Source organism: Theropithecus gelada, chromosome 20 (genome assembly GCF_003255815.1).
Source record: "Theropithecus gelada isolate Dixy chromosome 20, Tgel_1.0, whole genome shotgun sequence".
Taxonomy (NCBI): domain Eukaryota; kingdom Metazoa; phylum Chordata; class Mammalia; order Primates; family Cercopithecidae; genus Theropithecus; species Theropithecus gelada.
In genome coordinates, this window is record NC_037688.1 from 46,274,827 (window position 1) to 46,292,195 (window position 17,369).

The 17,369-nt window shown below is 59.2% G+C and overlaps 2 protein-coding genes across 2 annotated transcripts in view; both read left to right on the forward strand.

Moving 5' to 3' along the window:
* ZC3H18 (zinc finger CCCH-type containing 18) overlaps positions 1-6,554 on the forward strand; it is a 68,295-nt gene extending 61,741 nt beyond the window's left edge. The window contains exons 15-20 of the mRNA XM_025369895.1: positions 1,458-1,618; positions 1,756-1,955; positions 2,598-2,694; positions 5,076-5,172; positions 5,686-5,925; positions 6,080-6,554. Coding sequence (XP_025225680.1) covers positions 1,458-1,618; positions 1,756-1,955; positions 2,598-2,694; positions 5,076-5,172; positions 5,686-5,884 — 754 coding nt within the window. The 3' untranslated portion in view covers positions 5,885-5,925; positions 6,080-6,554. The remainder of the gene's footprint in view (positions 1-1,457; positions 1,619-1,755; positions 1,956-2,597; positions 2,695-5,075; positions 5,173-5,685; positions 5,926-6,079) is intronic.
* Positions 6,555-14,106: 7,552 nt separating this feature from the next.
* Positions 14,107-15,968, forward strand: IL17C (interleukin 17C). The gene is made up of 3 exons (XM_025369899.1): positions 14,107-14,155; positions 14,482-14,810; positions 15,309-15,968. The coding sequence occupies exons 1-3, from the start codon at positions 14,150-14,152 to the stop codon at positions 15,565-15,567; spliced, it is 594 nt and encodes a 197-aa protein (XP_025225684.1). The 5' UTR covers positions 14,107-14,149; the 3' UTR covers positions 15,568-15,968.
* The last annotated feature ends 1,401 nt before the right edge of the window (positions 15,969-17,369 follow it).

The window sequence follows — 17,369 nt, forward strand, 5'->3', positions numbered from 1 at the left end:
TCCTCACATAGAACTCTTTCATTTCCAGGCAGCAGGTGGTTTATATGTTTGTCAGACTTTTTTTTTTTTTTTTTGAGACAGAGTCTCTCTCCGTCACCCAGGCTGGAGTGCAGTGGCCAGATCTCAGCTCACTGCAAGCTCCGCCTCCCGGGTTCACGCCATTCTCCTGCCTCAGCCCCCCGAGTAGCTGGGACTACAGGCGCCCGCCACCTCGCCCGGCTAGTTTTTTGTATTTTTTAGTAGAGACGGGGTTTCACCATGTTAGCCAGGATGATCTCGATCTCCTGATCTCGTGATCCGCCCGTCTTGGCCTCCCAAAGTGCTGGGATTACAGGCTTGAGCCACCGCGCCCGGCCATCAAACTTTTTTTTCTGTTGTTTGTTTTGTTTCTGGAGAGACATGGTCTTGCTATGTTGCCCAGGCTGGTCTCAAAACCCCTGGGCTCAAGTGATCCTCCCACCGTGGTCTCCCAAACTCCTGGGATTATAGGCGTGAGCCACCGCACCTGGCCTAAAATGTTTCTTGATAGGTCTGAAATGTTTTTAAAGACCTGACTTTTGGAAAAAAAAATGGTTCTCTTACTTTCCCCCGTTCCCTGCTGCGGTACCCAACGTGCCTGGGGGATGTGATTGGTGTTTTCCCGAGTAGCACATGGGCAGGGCGGACTCAGATGCCAGTCCGGTGCTCTGTGTCCGTGTTGAGTGCAAGCCAGTGGAGCTGCAGACCTGCTGTTTCCAGTCTGTCTGCTGCGTGTTCCTCAGGCATTCCCTGAGACTGTGCGGAACAGCTCGTTGTGTTTTAATTTCCCTGTGGGCTGAGGCTGTCACCCTTTTGTTGCAGGTGTCTAAGCCAGGGACTCTGCTTAAATTCCATCCTTGCCACTGTTGGCTCAGCTCAGTCCTGTTTCCCTTCCCAACAAGCAACCTGACATTCGTTTCGTTTGTGTTTGTTTTGAGACGGAGTTTCGCTCTTGTTGCCCAGGCTAGAGTGCAGTGGCACAGTCTTGGCTCACTGCAACCTCCACCTCCCGGGTTCAAGCAATTATTTTGCCTCAGCCTCTCCAGTAGCTGGGATTACTGGTGCCCGCGACCATGCCCGGCTAATTTCTGCATTTTTAGTAGAGACGGGGTTTCACCATGTTGGCCAGGCTGGTCCCGAACTCCTGACCTCAGGTGATCTGCCCATCTCAGTCTCTCAGAGTGCTGAGATGACAGGCGCGAGCCACCGCGCCCAGCTGCAACCTGACATTCGTTAGTGAAGTGGGGCCCTGGCCCAGCCATAGAGACGTCCCTTACTGTGTAACCCTAGAACTGCCCAGTGTCCCCCCAAAATCACACATTCCATGGGTACATGATCCATAAATGGACACTGGGTAAACGTGGACCATGGAACACCCCCCGCCGGCCCCTCCCTCCAGTCTGTGGTTGGACTGTGGTGAGATGTTCTCATGTGTCCAGGTCCCTGAGCGTGAGCAGTGTCTCCTCAGTGTCCAGTGCTACGTCGAGCAGCAGCTCTGCACACAGCGTGGACTCGGAGGACATGTACGCAGACCTGGCTAGCCCCGTGTCCTCAGCCAGCTCTCGGTCCCCAGCACCAGCCCAGACCAGGAAGGAGAAAGGTATTCGGGAGCCCTGGTACCTTTAAGGAGTAGCTCCAGGGGGAGGAGGGTGGCATCAGCACAGACTTTGCCTGGCTGTCGGTGTGGCCCCGGGAAAATCACCAGCACCCCCATGACTGCAGATTTATCGTTGGTAGGAAAATCTAAGAAAGAAGACGGTGTTAAAGAGGAAAAGCGGAAAAGGGATTCGTCCACGCAACCACCTAAATCTGCAAAACCTCCAGCAGGGGGGAAGTCCTCCCAGCAGCCCTCGACCCCCCAGCAGGCACCCCCCGGGCAGCCCCAGCAGGGCACGTTTGTGGCCCACAAGGAGATCAAGTTGACACTGTTGAATAAGGTGAGGGCAAGGGCCCTGCTGGTGGCTCCCCCAGCGTCTGGGCCTGGGTCCATTTGCTTCCTGAGACAGCTTCCTCCTGGGGGACAGAACCTGAGTGAGGGCCAGTGGGGCCTTGCAGGTGTCGGCAGAGCCTGGGTGACAGAGCGAGACTCCATCTTCCCGGCCTAGGCCAGGAAGTGTGAGCATCTGGGGAGGTTCGGGTGCTGCCGGCCTCGCTCTGGACAGAGAGGGTGTTCTCTCTGTGCCTGTGGCCGCCATTCCCTGCCAGCCAGTCTCAACACAATACAGGAAGCAAGCCTGGGTCCCTGTCCTCTGCCCTCAGCAGGACACATCGCTGTCCTCTGCTGGAAGGTTAAGAGGCCTGGTTTCAGGGGTCCCAGGTCCTCCTAGAGTGGCCCCCATGGGGAGCAGGAAGGCCTTCAGGGTGCTTCCCATGGAACATGAAGGGCCCCAAGTGCATAGTGGGGGTGCCCTTGGTCCGGGTCATGGAGGCCTCACTTGGGGCTACAGGGTCTCATGGGCATGTGGTGGGACCTTTGGGAGCAGAGCAGTTTGCTGGCAAGGAACCCATGTTGTCTGGGGTGAGGACACAGCTGCTGTCTCCTGGCCCTGCCGTCCTCACCAGCCTCTCGGTTGTCCCAGGCGGCTGATAAAGGAAGCAGGAAGCGCTATGAACCATCAGACAAGGACAGGCAGAGCCCTCCTCCAGCCAAGCGGGCCAACACATCCCCAGACCGAGGTGAGCCTCCCAGCCCCTAGGGGGCAGGGCAGGGAGCGGGAGCCTGGGGATGCGGAGCAGCTGGACTCAGACCCCATCGCTCTTAACAAGCAGGAGGGCCCAGAAAACATCTGACTTGCAGATTATGCCTGTCAGTATTACGATATTGAAAACTAAAACTAAGAAAAGTTTTTAAATGTTTGTTTAAAAGTAACAGGACCAGGCGCGGTGGCTCACGCCTGTAATCCCAACACTTTGGGAGGCTGAGGCGGGCAGATCACTTGAGGTCAGGAGTTCGACACCAGCCTGGCCAACCTGGTAAAACCCTGTCTCTACTAAAAGTACAAAAATTAGGCCGGGCGCAGTGGCTCACGCCTGTAATCCCAGCACTTTGGGAGGCCGGGGCGGGCGGATCACAAGGTCAGGAGATTGAGACCATCCTGGCTAACATGGTGAAACTCCGTCTCTACTAAAAAATACAAAAAACTAGCCGGGCGAGGTGGCAGGTGCCTGTAGTCCCAGCTACTCGGCAGGCTGAGGCAGGAGAATGGTGTGAACCCGGGAGGCGGAGCTTGCAGTGAGCCGAAATCACGCCACTGCACTCCAGCCTGGGTGACAGAGACTCCGTCATCCCAAAAAAAAACAAAAACAAATTAAAAAAATTAGCCGGGCATGGTGGCGGGCACCTGTAATCCCAGCTACTCAGGAGGCTGAGGCAGGAGAATCACTTGAACCGGGAGGCGGAGGTTGCAGTGAGCTAATATCACACTACTGCACTCCAGTCTGGCCACAGAGCAAGACTCTGTCTCAAAAATAAATAAATAAATACAACAGTAATAGGCCAGGCATGGTGGCTCACACCTGTAATCTCAGCACTTTGGGAGGCCAAGGTGTGCAGATCATCTGAGGTCAGGAGTTCGAGACTGGCTAACATGGTGAAACCCCGTTTCTACTAAAACTACAAAAAATTAGTTGGGCATAGTGGCACGCATCTGTAGTCCCAGCTACTCAGGAGGCTGAGGCAGGAGAATCGCTTGAACCCAGGAGGCGGAGGTTATAGTGAGCTGAGATTGCGCCATTGCGCTCCCACTTGGGCAACAAGAGCAACTGTATTTTTCTTTTTTTTTTTTTTGAGACGTAGTCTTGCTCTATCGTCCAGGCTGGAGTGCAGTGGCCGGATCTCAGCTCACTGCAAGCTCCGCCTCCCGGGTTCACGCCATCCTCCTGCCTCAGCTTCCCGAGTAGCTGGGACTGCAGGCGCCCGACACCTCGCCCGGCTAGTTTTTTGTATTTTTTAGTAGAGATGGGGTTTCACCGTGTTAGCCAAGATGGTCTCGATCTCCTGACCTCATGATCCGCCCGTCTCGGCCTCCCAAAGTGCTGGGATTACAGGCTTGAGCCACCGCGCCCGGCCTGAATTTTTCTTACATGTGTCATTTTTGCAAAATATAATTATATTTTCCAAAACAAATGCAGGAATGGCATTGGTTTTTCCATTTTTGCAAATCTCTTCAGTCTGACTGACAGAAGACAGCTGGACCCACATGCCTCGTGCCCTCTGGAGACCCTCCTGGGCTCCTGGGAACTGAGTGACAGGGCAGACAGTGTCTGTGTTACTGCTGAGCCACATAGACCTGAAAGGGCCTCGCGGACCCCCAGCCGTCCTGACCACACCCCAAGAGCTGGGGCCCAGATGGAAAGACAGGGAGGTTGTCCTGGCTGGCTTTGATGGGTGGAACTTAAACCAGAGGACAAGGGGGCCTGGCCACCTGCACAGCCACTCCCAGACGCAGAGAACAGGCAGGGGGCTTCAGACCCCTTCCCGAGTAGTTCTCTGAGTTTGTCGGGCGTAGGAAGAGGAAGCTGCTCACCTTTGTCCCTAAGCCCAGGGCAGTGTCCTGTGTGGTTGGTCTGGAACAGCCTTGCTGTCCTTGCCTGGGGTTGGAACCAGGGCCACTGGGGTCCTGCAGACCTTTGTTCACGCATGAGCCTTGGGCCTGTGCCGGGCAGTGGACCCTGCCTAGGCTGCCGCGCCTCCCTCCTAACATTGCCAGAGTGACACTCTTGGTCTCTCGGCTTTGCTTGTATGTCTTTACTGCCATGTCTTTTTTGTTGTTCTGTATTTGAAGCCCCATGTGATAAATTTCTTCAAAGCTAGGAAGGAGTTTTGTGTCTCTGCGCAAGATACTGGCTGCTTGGTGGAACCTGGAGCCCAGGTTTGGCCTCAGCCTCATTTCCGGATGCCTTGGTGTCCACATGTCTCTTCTCTTCTACTTGGCTCTTCCCTTTTTATTTCTTTATAAAAATGAAGGAGGTGAACTAAGCAGCCTCAGGCTTTAGAAGTGAGTCCCTGGTATTGGTGTAAGCCAGGAGGGTGGTCTCACTCTGTACCTATCACCCAGGTTCTCGGGACCGGAAGTCAGGTGGGAGACTGGGCTCCCCGAAGCCAGAGCGACAGAGAGGCCAGAACTCCAAAGCCCCTGCAGCCCCGGCTGACAGGTGAGTGGACCCAGCATGTGCCCTGGGCACACCGAGGGTGGCTAGCCTGAGCCTCTTTCCCAGGGAGGCCAGCAGCAGCAGGGCTAGCACTGGGCCAGGTTGGAGGTGCTCCAGCTCCTGTAGCTCCTGCTGGGCTGATGTGGTGAGGGACAGGGACAGGGAAGGGCAACCCCACTCCCGCACACACACTTCTGCCCTGGTCGAGGCTGGAGGCTGCCCTCTGCTCCCCATGTCCTTGGGCAAAGAGCTCTGGGCACGGAGGTGGGAAGAAGAGCAGGTTGTGCGGGGCCAGCCCAAGACCCTCCCAGTCTCTACTCCACAAAGCCCGGCAGCCAGTGGCTAGGACCAGGCCTGCTTGTGGCAATGGGAGCCTGGCCATCTCGGGAGCCCCTTGCCTCTCCTGGTGGCCACTGAGCACTCAGTGGAAGTTCCCCTTCAGGGAGGGCACTGCACTGCTGCTTCCACCTCAGATGTGGCTTCTGGGGGCTCAAGGTGTTCCCCACCCCCTTGTAGGAAGCGCCAGCTGTCACCACAGTCCAAGAGCTCCAGCAAGGTCACGAGCGTGCCCGGCAAAGCCTCGGATCCCAGCGCCGCCAGCACCAAATCAGGGAAGGCCAGCACGCTGTCGCGGCGGGAGGAGCTGCTGAAACAGCTGAAGGCCGTGGAGGACGCTATTGCGCGCAAGCGGGCCAAGATCCCCGGGAAAGCATAGGCCGTGCCCCTGACCGGACTGGACGCATTTTTATACATAGGGTAAGCGCAGCCATTTTGGATTTTGCAGTTAATGTCTTATTTTGGCTGTGATTCTTTTTAAAAAGTAAAAAAGAAAAAAAAGTTTCTCAGCTGGAAAAGAAGCCACACAGGAGATGACGATGACGCTGAGTCCCAGCCTCCCTCCCCAGAGCAGAAGTCCTGCAGGACAGACACCGACAGCGCTAGTGACCAGCACAGTTCTCATGTAAATTACAGGCCCCGGCCGCCAGCCCCGCCTTCTCTTCCTCCTCCACCGTCTTCTTCCCTGGCCCTGGTCAGGCCTGGGCCTGTGGAGCCCCAGCTCTGCGTCCCCAGCCCGGGTCCAGGCAGCCAGGCTCCCTCCTGAGCTGAGAAATGGAACCTCGCGAACCACTGGTGGCACCTCCTCCTCCTCTCCGCCCCCGATCACCCGCCCCCGGATCAGAAATATATCTATATTCTCGACTAAAGTCTCATCAGGAAATACTTCCTGTCTTTTATTTTAAGCATCAAATTGTTTTAGTTGATTTAAACAGGAAAAAATACAGAAAAGACCAAAAAAAAAAAGGCCAAGGGTATTGTTGGGGCGTCTGTCTAATGTGGAGGGTCTTTTTTGAGGGGTCTCCTAAAATAAAATATTTTGATAAGCAGCTGTTCTTGCCCTTGTGGTGTGTGCGCCCCCTGCCCAAGCACAGCCGGGTCTGCCTCTGTGTCGTGCACTGCACTTGGCCCAGCACTCGGGAGCTGCTGGGGGGTGAGGGTGTGGCTGCGCACTCACTCCCCCTGGGAGGACCGGCCATGGAGCAGCTCCTGCCTTCAGACCCCAGCCCAGGGAAACACTGCGCCTCACTTTCTCCATTTGTGGGGCTGGGTTGGGCGTTCCTTGGTTCATGAGATGGAGGTACCTTCCCTGCAGGGGCCATGGAGCTGCTGGAGGGGAAGAGGTCCAGGGCTGACTCCCAGCCCTGAGCCCAGCTGCCACCTCTGCAGTGACCACCAGCGGCTCCGTGTGCAGGCCCCAGACCTGCTGAGCCAGGCCCCATGTGTGATGCCACGTTCCACAGCAGGGGCCACCGGCAGAGCCCCCCAGGAACCCCCGCTGTCGCTCTCTGCTCTCCACCTTGAAAGCCACAGGCCTGCACCTGGGCAGAGGCCTCCCAGGTACACGCTCCAGGGCCTCCAGCACCTCCTTTAATCAGATGGAAGGAGCCGCAGTGTGGTGCCCACGCCTGTGGCCCACCCGTGTCCCTCATCTGCTTCCTGACACGAGGTTTGGGATGAGACCCCCAAGAGAGAGCTCCCTCCCCCAGGGCTGTGAGTGGAGCCCCAGGGAGGCAGCAACGCGCACTTCTGCTCCCCGCATGACCTGCGTCCGTGCCACTCTTCTTCTGGATTAAATGACACTTAGAGTGTGGGCAGAGGAGCTGGGCGTGAGTGAGCACTGCAGCTGGGCCGCCTGTGCACTCCTGAGGGAACTGTTTCCCATTTTATGTCCACGTCCCTCCCACAGCACAGGCCACACAGTTCATCTTGTGTCCCAGCAGCTGGATCATGTGTCTCAGCAATGGCTTTTTTTTTTTTTTTTTGAGACGGAGTCTCGCTCTGCTGCCCAGGCTGGAGTGCAGTGGCGCGACCTCGGCTCCCTGCAACCTCTGCCTCCTGGGTTCACGCCATTCTCCTGCCTCAGCCTCCTGAGTAGCTGGGACTATAGGCGCCGCCACCACACCCCGCTAGTTTTTTGTATTTTGAGTAGAGACGGGGTTTCATCGTGTTAGCCAGGATGGTCTCGATCTCCTGACCTCGTGATCCGCCCGCCTCGGCCTCCCAAAGTGCTGGGATGACAGGCGTGAGCCGCCGCGCCCGACCACCATTTTTTGAGGCTTATCAGATTTGCCATCAGGTCAAAGCCAGGTGCAAAGGAAATTCCCATTCTCTGGAAAGGGTGGCCTTCAAGGCCACGGAGCTGGAGTCCAGGCCACTCTGGGTGCCAGCCTGCAGCCTGTCATTTGTGGGCTGTACCATGAGGGCTGGAGGCCAGGAAATGGTGCCTTGTGCCTCCAGTGTGGGGCACCTCAAACTGGCGCCTGCAGTGACTGTCTCCGGCCAGGAGCGGACAGGTGAGCCCACCGCAGCTCACATGTGGACTGGGACCAGGCGAGGCCCCCTCTGCAGCTGGTCAGCCCCCAGCCACAGCCCTGGGCACCGCAGTCTGGAGCTGGGTTTGAACTCGCACCAGGTGGCAGTGGACCCCAGGTGTGGCTACCCATCCCTCTGGCTCTTGGACATTGGTGCAGAGGGGCCTGTCCTAGGAGGGTGACTGCCCCCATGTGGTCGAGTGGAGAGGATGTTCAGTCAGGCAGCTGGGAAGGGTGGCCTTGCTGTGTGACGGGCATCCACGGGTGTCCACGCCCTCCAGGGACGTCCTGCTCCAGGCGGTTAGCGCTCACGTCCTCCTTGCTCCCCATGCAGTGACTGGAAAGCCTGTGTGGGGTTCTGGCAATGGCACCTGCCTGCCAGCCCCTCCCAGGGCGTGCCCCAGGGCCTCTGCCCTCTGCCTGCAGCCCCTCCCCCACAGCCACGCTCCTACCCACCCCTTTGACTGGGCTTTGGGTGGGCAGGCGGATGTAGACCCTGCTTGGAGGCGGTGGCCCTAGAGGGAGCCACAGAAGGGGAAAAGGCCGAGACACACGAGACCACTCCTGATGGGGAAAACCCATGGGGGGTGTGGCGTGGTGGCACCTCAGGGAGGGGCCCTCTGCTGTCCCAGCCAACGTCTCATGACGATTTTGCACCCCCGCCAGCAGTGCCCCCGCCCTGCCCACCCGGCTGGACACACCTGTGTTGTGGGCAGCTGGCTGCGTGTGACCCGCTGTGCACCTGCGCCTTGATGTGGGGGAGACCCTGCAGAGAGGGTCCCCTTCCGCCCCGCCCAGTGCCCTCCCTGCCTCACCCCTCCTCCCACAGGCCCGCTCAGGGCGCTAAAGGGCTCCTGGCTGTGGGTCCGTCCTTCCCTGCATCTGGGGGACGTCCCCCGCGCTGCCTCTGACCCGCCCGGCTCTGCCTTTGTCTGAGACCCCTCGTTCCGCACCAGGGTCCGGGGCCGTGGTCTGCTGGGCGCGGGCCCGGGTTGTGGTTTGAGAGCCGGCCTGTCCGGACCTCCGCCTCCGGGCCGCCCTCCAGCCTTCCTGCCGCCGCCTTTCCAGTCTTGCCCAACCCGGTATTTCTGCGCTTGCCTCAGCCACCCGCAGGAGCGCAGGCCGCCCTGCCGCCTCCCGTCCTCTGCGCCCACGGGACCCCGGACCCCGCCCAGTCCGCAGGTCCCGCAGGTCCCCCCGGGCGTGTCTTCCTGGCCCTGCGACCCCCGGGACAGCGCTGGGAGCGCGCGGAAGGTGGGAGACGCGCGGCCCTGGCCGGGTCCCTGGCTCCGTTCTCGTGGTGCAGCCTGTGCCTGGGGGTCCGGCCGTCACACCTCAGAACCGAGCTGAGCGGAAGATGGGGCAGCGGCCGCTGGGAAGAAGGCAGCCCCGGGTCGGGGAGGAAGGAGGCGGGGGCGGAGTGGAGTCCACGGTGGGGCTGCCTCCTTCCATCCTCCCCTGGGCCGGACGGGGGATGCGAGGGGGAGCGGGAGGGAGCAGACGACGGTCGGGGGCCAGGGAGATCACTCCTGTGCCTGGGGGCTCCGGCTCCCTCTGCGCGCTCCCTCCTGCCGAACTTTTCCACTCAGCCATTTACCTCCTCAGGCACTGGCTGCCGCCATCGGCTGACCAGGTCCTGCCCCAGAGAACCGCGTGTGGCCCACGTGTGGACAGACCTGTTCCCCATGCCAGGAGGGAGGGTCACTGGCTCTACCTGGGGATGGGGGATGAGGGCGAGAGCACCAGGCCAAGGTGGAGGGCTTCTCGCTCTCCCCCTCTTTTCCTGGCCTTTTCCTCCATTCCCTCTGGCTCCTATCGTCCCCTCCCGCTTCCTCTTTCTTGGGTATGGTTGAGCAGGTCGTGCACTGCACAAGGACTCCCAGCAGAGGATGAGGACCGACATCAGCTTGTCCTTCCCTCCCAACACTGTGCGTTCCCTAACCCTGCACGAAGGCACCCTACTCCCCTCCTCAAGATTCCCCACCCAGCATGGCCTGCAGCCCCAGCCCCAAGCCACAGCTGGGCAGGTTGGGCAGAAGCACTGGGGAGGCCAGGCCTGGCCATGCTGAGTGTGGTGACTCGTCAGGGTTTGCACAAAACATCTTGGGCACCCACCTGCAGGCCCCTGGGGATGTTTCCGATGAGGCTTCCCCAGGCCCCTCTCTGTGGCAGAAGAAGGGGCCCCAGGGCTGCTTTGTAGGTCTCAGCCTAGGGGAGGCCCCCAGAGATGCCCGAGCCAGGGAGGGGCCCAGCCCCCTCTCCCAGGCTGTGCTTGGCATGCAGAGGTTGCAGGGGATCTTGAGTTTTTGTCCCCAGAATGGCTGAGTGGACTCTGGAGAAGACAAACCCCGCCCCACTGCCGCTGCCCTGTCTCACACCAGTAAGAGTGCTCGTCAGCCTCCTGGCGGCAGGTGCTGCGGACTGCGACCACCTGAGCCAGGCAGTGACACTAATGCGCCTCAGGGCAGCCTTGGCACTGGAGCTGCTGTCATCCTACTTTACCCACGGGGAGAGCCACTCTCCTCCCTCCTTCTTCCATTCTGTGTTATTTACAAATCACCCTCCTGTGTGCCCCGCACCACTCTCAGCCCTGAGTACACAGAGGGGGCTGCCACAGACGTGGCCCTCAAGGCGCTCAGGCCACCTTTAGGGGAGGGCTGCGAGGGGCTGCAATTTTTCTGAAACAGCCAAGCACCCCTGCAGAGAGGCCTGTATCATCAGCCCACCCTAAGGCAGAGGCAACCCACACAGGAGCACCTGTCCTGCTGGGGATGCGGCGGCTCCTGCTGTGTCCTGGAAAAGGCTCTCCCGCAGCCTGACGCGACCTGTGAACGTGCGCTCATTTGGAAAAGGGGCTTTTGCTTTGATGTAATTAGGGAAAGGATCTCGAGATGCCCCGTCCTGGGTTAAGACAGGTCCCACGTCCTGAGAAGGAGGGAGGGATTATCATTTAGACTGGACCCTAAATCCAACAACCCATGTCCTTATAAACCACAGAAGAGGATAAGACGGATGCAGCAGAGAGGCCACGGGAGGAGCCGCAAGCCCGGGAAACCGAGGGCTCAAAGAGCCTCCAGGAGAACCCAACCTTGAACACACTTTGATACCAGACTCCCAGCTCCACGGCCTCGTGGAATAAACTTCTGCCATTTCACACCCCCCAGTTTGTGGTGCATGGTTAGCACAGCCCTAGGAAACCAGCACAGATAGTGAGCTCCTCGTCATAGGAGGTATGCAAGCAGAGGGTGGGTGGGCAGAGGCACTATAGGGAGGAGCAGCCCCCGGGACTCCAGCAATCTGTCTTTGATTCTTCCCAGACTGTTAACCCTGGAGCACGGCCTCCTTCACCCCCAGAGGCCCACAGCAGATAAGCCGAGAGCCACACAGTGGCCAAGAGGAGGTACTGGAGGGCCCAGGGGTCCCAGTGCTGCCTCAGCCCCACCCCACTTGGTGGCTTTTGTGTTCAGAGAGACTGAGGTTTTAAGCTTAGAGGACGCTTCTGTGGAACACATCTGCACTGCGGCAGGGGAGGAAAGGCTGGGGACACAGAAGCACCCTCCCTGCCACCCTCACCCCGAAGCTGAGGGGACCAGGGCGGACAGATTCCCCCACCTTTGGTGTGGCCAGGGGCCCTGGGGACCCCAGGGGAACCCTCCTCAGGATGACATCAAACCCCCGGCATTCAAAACTTCCCGAGCTCTGGCCCCAGCTGTCCCCTTTCCAGGGAAACAAAGGCACTTCCAGCACCCCCAACCCAGTCAGCCTCACCAAGCAAGGAGGCCAAAGGCAGCTCCTGGCCCCACTTACATAAAGCTTCCTATGTGCGCTGTTCACACTTCACACCTCACACCTCATCTCCTCACACCTCACACCTCACTCTTCACTCCTCACACCTCACTCCTCACACCTCACTCCTCACACCTCACTCCTCACACCTCACTCCTCACACCTCACTCTTCACACCTCCTCACACCTCCCACCTCCTCATACCTCACTCCTCACACCTAACTCCTCACACCTCACCCCCCACTCCTCACACCTCACTCCTCACTCTTCACACCTCCTCACACCTCCCACCTCCTCATACCTCACTCCTCACACCTCACTCCTCACACCTCATTCCTCACTCCTCACACCTCACTCCTCCTCACACCTCCTCACACCTCACACCTCACTCCTCACACCTCACTCCTCACACCTCACACCTCACTCCTCACCCCTCACACCTCCTCACACCTCACCCCTCACTCCTCACACCTCACCCCTCACTCCTCACACTTCACTCCTCTCTCCTCACACCTCCTCTCTCCTCACCCCTCCTCACTCCTCACACCTCACACCTCACTCCTCACACCTCCCACCTCCTCACACCTCACTCCTCAGACCTCATACCTCAGACCTTACACCTCACTCCTCACACCTCCTCACCCCTCACTCCTCAGACCTCACTCCTCACTCCTCACACCTCCCCACACCTCATATCTCGCTCCTGACACCTCACACCTCACTCCTCACACCTCACACCTCACTCCTCACACCTCACATCTCCTCACTCCTCACTCCTCACTCCTCCCACCTCACACCTCACTCCTCACTCCTCCCACCTCACACCTCACTCCTCACACCTCCCACCTCCTCACACCTCACTCCTCAGACCTCACACCTCAGACCTTACACCTCACTCCTCACACCTCCTCACACCTCACTCCTCAGACCTCACACCTCACTCCTCACACCTCACACCTCACACCTCCTCACACCTCATATCTCACTCCTGACACCTCACACCTCGCTCCTCACACCTCACATCTCCTCACACCTCACTCCTGACTCCTCACACCTCACTCCTCACACCTCCTCACACCTCCAACTCAGACTTTTTAGCTTGAACTTTTTCTCAATAAAACCACAGAAGCTTGGGCCAGGCACAGTGACTCACGCCTGTAATCCCAGCATTTTGGGAGGCCAAGGTGGGCAGATCACGAGGTCAGGAGATTGGGACCATCTCGACTAATACGATGAAACCCTGTCTCTACTAAAAATACAAAAAATTAGCCAGGTAGGCACCTGTAGTCCCAGCTACTCAAGAGGCTGAGGCAGGAGAATGGTGTGAATCCGAGAAGCCGAGCTTGTAGTGAGCTGAGATCGCGCCACTGCACTCCAGACTGGGCAACAGAGCGAGACGATACCTCAGAAAACAACAACAACAACAACAAAAATACAGAAGCCCAACAGAGACCTGAAGACCTGCTTCCCCATCTCCTCTGGGACCTCTCCCACCTGGGTGAAGGGGGCACGTGAGCCTCACCTGATCTTGATCATCTCAGCTAAAACACTGAACCACCCTCAGCACCCACCAGCAGGGGACGGAGGAGAACTGTATAGGGTACCAAAGCGCCACGCCACCATCAGGTCCAGATGAAAACCTACAAGTTGAATCAGCAAGGTGCGGACAGATACGCAAGCAGAAACCCTCTTATAGGAGGTTCAAGGCTGGTCACGGTGGCTCACTCCTATAATCCAGCACTTTGGGAGGCCAAGTCAAGCAGATCACTTGAGGTCAGGAGCCACAGACCAGCCTGGCCAATATGGCAAAACCCCGTCTGTACTAAAAGTACAAAAATTAGCCATGCATGGTGGTGGGTGCCTGTAATCCCAGCTACTCAGGAGGCTGAGACAGGAGAATCGCTTGAACTTGGAAGGTGGAGGTTCCAGTAAGCTGAGATAGCGCCATTGCACTCCAACTTGGGTGACAGCGAGACCCTGTCTCAAAAAAAAAAAAACAGTTTGAGAATGTTAGACAAGGCAGCACCCTGGGCAGGTGCTCAGGTTGGGCAGAGTCTCTCAGGGGAGGGGAGTGACAGGACGGAGCTCCCCAAGGGCTCCTTGCATGTCTGTGTCCTGATGCACAGCAGGTGGGGGCTGCAGGGACCAGAGAAGGAAGTGCCCCAGCTGGGCACTTCCCGAGAAGGAAGTGGTGCCGGAATTTCCCCCAGGTGTGGCCTCAGGTATAAGAGCGGCTGCTGCCAGGTGCATGGCCAGGTGCACCTGTGGGATTGCCGCCAAGTGTGCAGGCCGCTCCAAGCCCGGCCTGCCCTGCTGCCACCACCATGACAGTGAGCCTCTCCACATGCCACTTGGATGGCACAGCCTGGCCTGGAAGGGCTGGGGTGGGGTTCTCTGAACCCTGGGATGAGGGTGTTGGGATGGGCTCTGGGAAACCCCTCAGTCTAGGGGTAGGGGGAGGCAGTTACAGATCCACGGAGCCCTGGCATGCTGGGTGCCTTGGGCTGAAGGGCTAGCCTCTCTGGGCTTCAGTTTCCCCATCTATAGAGGGAGGGCTGTACTCCATCTTTCCCCTGGGAACAAGGAAAGCTGAGGTGGAAGTGAGGTGCCCCCTGCCCTGGGCACCCCCTAACCACCCACCTGCCTGTTTCACCAGCTCCTCCCTGGCCTCCTGTTTCTGACCTGGTTGCATGCATGCCTGGCCCACCATGACACCTTCCTCAGGGGGCACCCCCACACTCATGGGACCCCACGCTGCTACTCAGCTGAGGAACTGCCCCTCGGCCAGGCCCCCCCACACCTGCTGGCTCGAGGTGCGAAGTGGGGGCAGGCTTTGCCTGTAGCCCTGGTGTCCAGCCTGGAGGCAGCAGGCCACGGGAGGAGGCATGAGAGGCCCTCAGCTGCGACCCAGTGCCCGGTGCTGCGGCCAGAGGAGGTGTTGGAGGCAGACACCCACCAGCGCTCCATCTCACCGTGGAGATACCGGTGAGGACCTGGGGATCCTGCTGTGGCGTGGGCTGCCCCTCCCCTGGCAGGGCCCTGACTGCCTGGAGAGCTCTCTGGGCCTTGGTGGTTCTCCCCTGTCAAGTGGGCGTGGCCACCTGAGCTCCGTCCCTCCGGCCCTGCTGACCTGGGCGGCTGAGCTGCTTCTTGCGGCCGTGCCCTGCCTGCCACTGTCCTTGGTGGCCAGGGTCCCCTGGGGAAATTCTGGGCCCCTCACCTGAGCTCCTGCAGAAGTGGGGCTGGGTGGTGAAGTGGGAGGGAGGCTTTAGAGGCCTCCGGCCCCTGCTCTGTGCTCTTGGAGCGCCCTGGGGAGACATGGATTACCACCACTTACGAGCCCAACTGCACGCCAAGCCTGTGTGGCTCGGCCCTCACTGCCTCAGGTCCCATCCTGAGCACTCGGGGAGGGGCCCTGAGGGGAGAGGAGCCTCAGGGAGGCAAGGGTAGGGCCAGAGACTCACTGTGCGCCCCGTCCCGCAGTGTGGACACAGACGAGGACCGCTATCCACAAAAGCTGGCCTTCGCCGAGTGCCTGTGCAGAGGCTGCATCGACCCACGGACCGGCCGCGAGACAGCTGCGCTCAACTCCGTGCGGCTGCTCCAGAGTCTGCTGGTGTTGCGCCGCCGGCCCTGCTCCCGCGACGGCTCGGGGCTCCCCACGCCCGGGGCCTTCGCCTTCCACACCGAGTTCATTCGCGTGCCTGTCGGCTGTACCTGCGTGCTGCCCCGGTCAGTGTGACCGCCGAGGCTGTGGAGCCCCTAGACTGGACACATGGGCTCCCCAGAGGGCACCCCCTATTTATGTGTATTTATTGTTATTTATATGCCTACCCCAACACTACCCTTGGGGTCCAGGCATCCCCCGTGTCTGGAGGATGGCCCCCCACTGTTCTCCCCATCTCCAGCCTCAGCAGTTGGGGGTAGAAGGAGCTCAGCACCTCTTCCAGCCCTTAAAGCCACAGAAAAGTTGTCACACGGCCACCTGTACCTTGGCTCCCAGCCCCACTCCCGGCTTCCCTCACCCTATCACTGACCTCAGGCCCCCCAGGCTCCCTCTTCCCAACCTCCTTGGAAGTACCCCTGTTTCTTAAACAATTATTTTAGTGTACGTTTGTTATTAAACTGATGAACACATCCCCAGAGGCCAACATTCAATGCGACGTTCTCCGGCTCAGCCCTGGCCCAGGCCAGCCACAGACCCAGTTCTGGGCTATCCTTTCAGAAAGGTCTATGCAGCAGCGAGCAGTGCATGCAGGTGGGACTGAGCTCTAGCACGGGGGAGCACAGGTGTCCCTGCTCTGCCCACAGTGTCTCCCCGGAGGATACCCCTGGGAACAGGAATGAGCCTCCTTCCCCAGGCAGAGCCTTGAGCCCTATGCTTTGTAATGATGTGAGCGCCTAGGGGCACCATCTCGGCCCCCAGGCAAGAGTCTCTGAGGATGAACTGCAGGGCTGTCGGCTCAAGGCAGGGCCCCAAGCCTCTGTGGGTCGGATCAACAGCCAAGACCAAGGCGCCCTCCCTAAAGGTGAACTAGCCAGGCTCTGGGGCCCAGGCTCTGCTGGAGATTTTAGTTAAGGGACCCTGGGGTGAGCAGCCTCAGTCGTGGAAAGGGGACCCAGGCCTGTGACAGTCTCAGGGTCTCAGTCTCTCGGCCCCCAGCCCTGAGGGCTGACATTGCCGTGGGGCTGCTGGGCAGTTGTTAGCCCCTCCCCTGCCTGGCCCCCTGGCTCACCCACCTACCGTGTCCAGGTGCCTGGAAATGGGGGTGGGGGACTCCACTCAGACCCCCAGAGGAGGAGGCCTCAGGGAAGACTTCCTGGAGGTGGTGGCCTTTGTCCAGGCGGTAGACTTTTCATTCAACACATTTCTTTTCTTTTTTGAGAAAGGGTCTCGCTTTGTTGCCCAGGCTGGAGGGCCGTGGCGTGACTTCAGCTCACTGCAACCCCCACCTTCTAGGTTCAAGCGATTCTCCCAGCTCAGCCTCCCAGTACAGGCGTGCGCCACCACACCCAACTAGTATTTGTATTTTTAGTAGAGGCAGGGTTTCGCCATGTTGGCCAGGTTGATCTCGAACTCCTGAGCTCAAGTGATCCTCCCACCTCGGCCTCCCAGACTGCTGAGATTATAAGCATGAGCCACCGCACCCAGCCATACTGAGTTTCTACTAGGCGCCTGGCACTGGGAACAGGCTGAGAACAAAATGGTCAAAATCCCTCCTGCCCTCATGGTGACTGATGGAACAAGTGGTGTTTAGTCTGGGAATGGTCCAGGACAGAGGCTCCGGGGGAGGGGCTGCGGTTCTAAGCAGAGGGTCAGGGAGGCCTCGAAGACCTGAAGGGGAGCAGGAAGGGGCCAGGCAGCCATGCGGGGAATAGCTCCAGGCAGCAGGAAGAGCCCATGCAGAGACCCTGAGAAGACACGTGCTGGGTGTGTCCGAGGGTCAGAGAGTGGCCTGCGTGGCTGACGCCAGGTGAGAGGGGCACGGCGGGGGCGGGGCAGGGCAGGGTGCTGGGTGCAGATTGGGTCTGCCATGGGGCCAT

What these genes read in the sequence shown, in the direction of transcription:
- IL17C (XM_025369899.1), top strand. An exon ending in ATCTCACCGTGGAGATACCG is followed by an intron (nt 14,811 to 15,308) that starts GTGAGGACCTGG and finishes CCCGTCCCGCAG; the next exon opens with TGTGGACACAGACGAGGACC.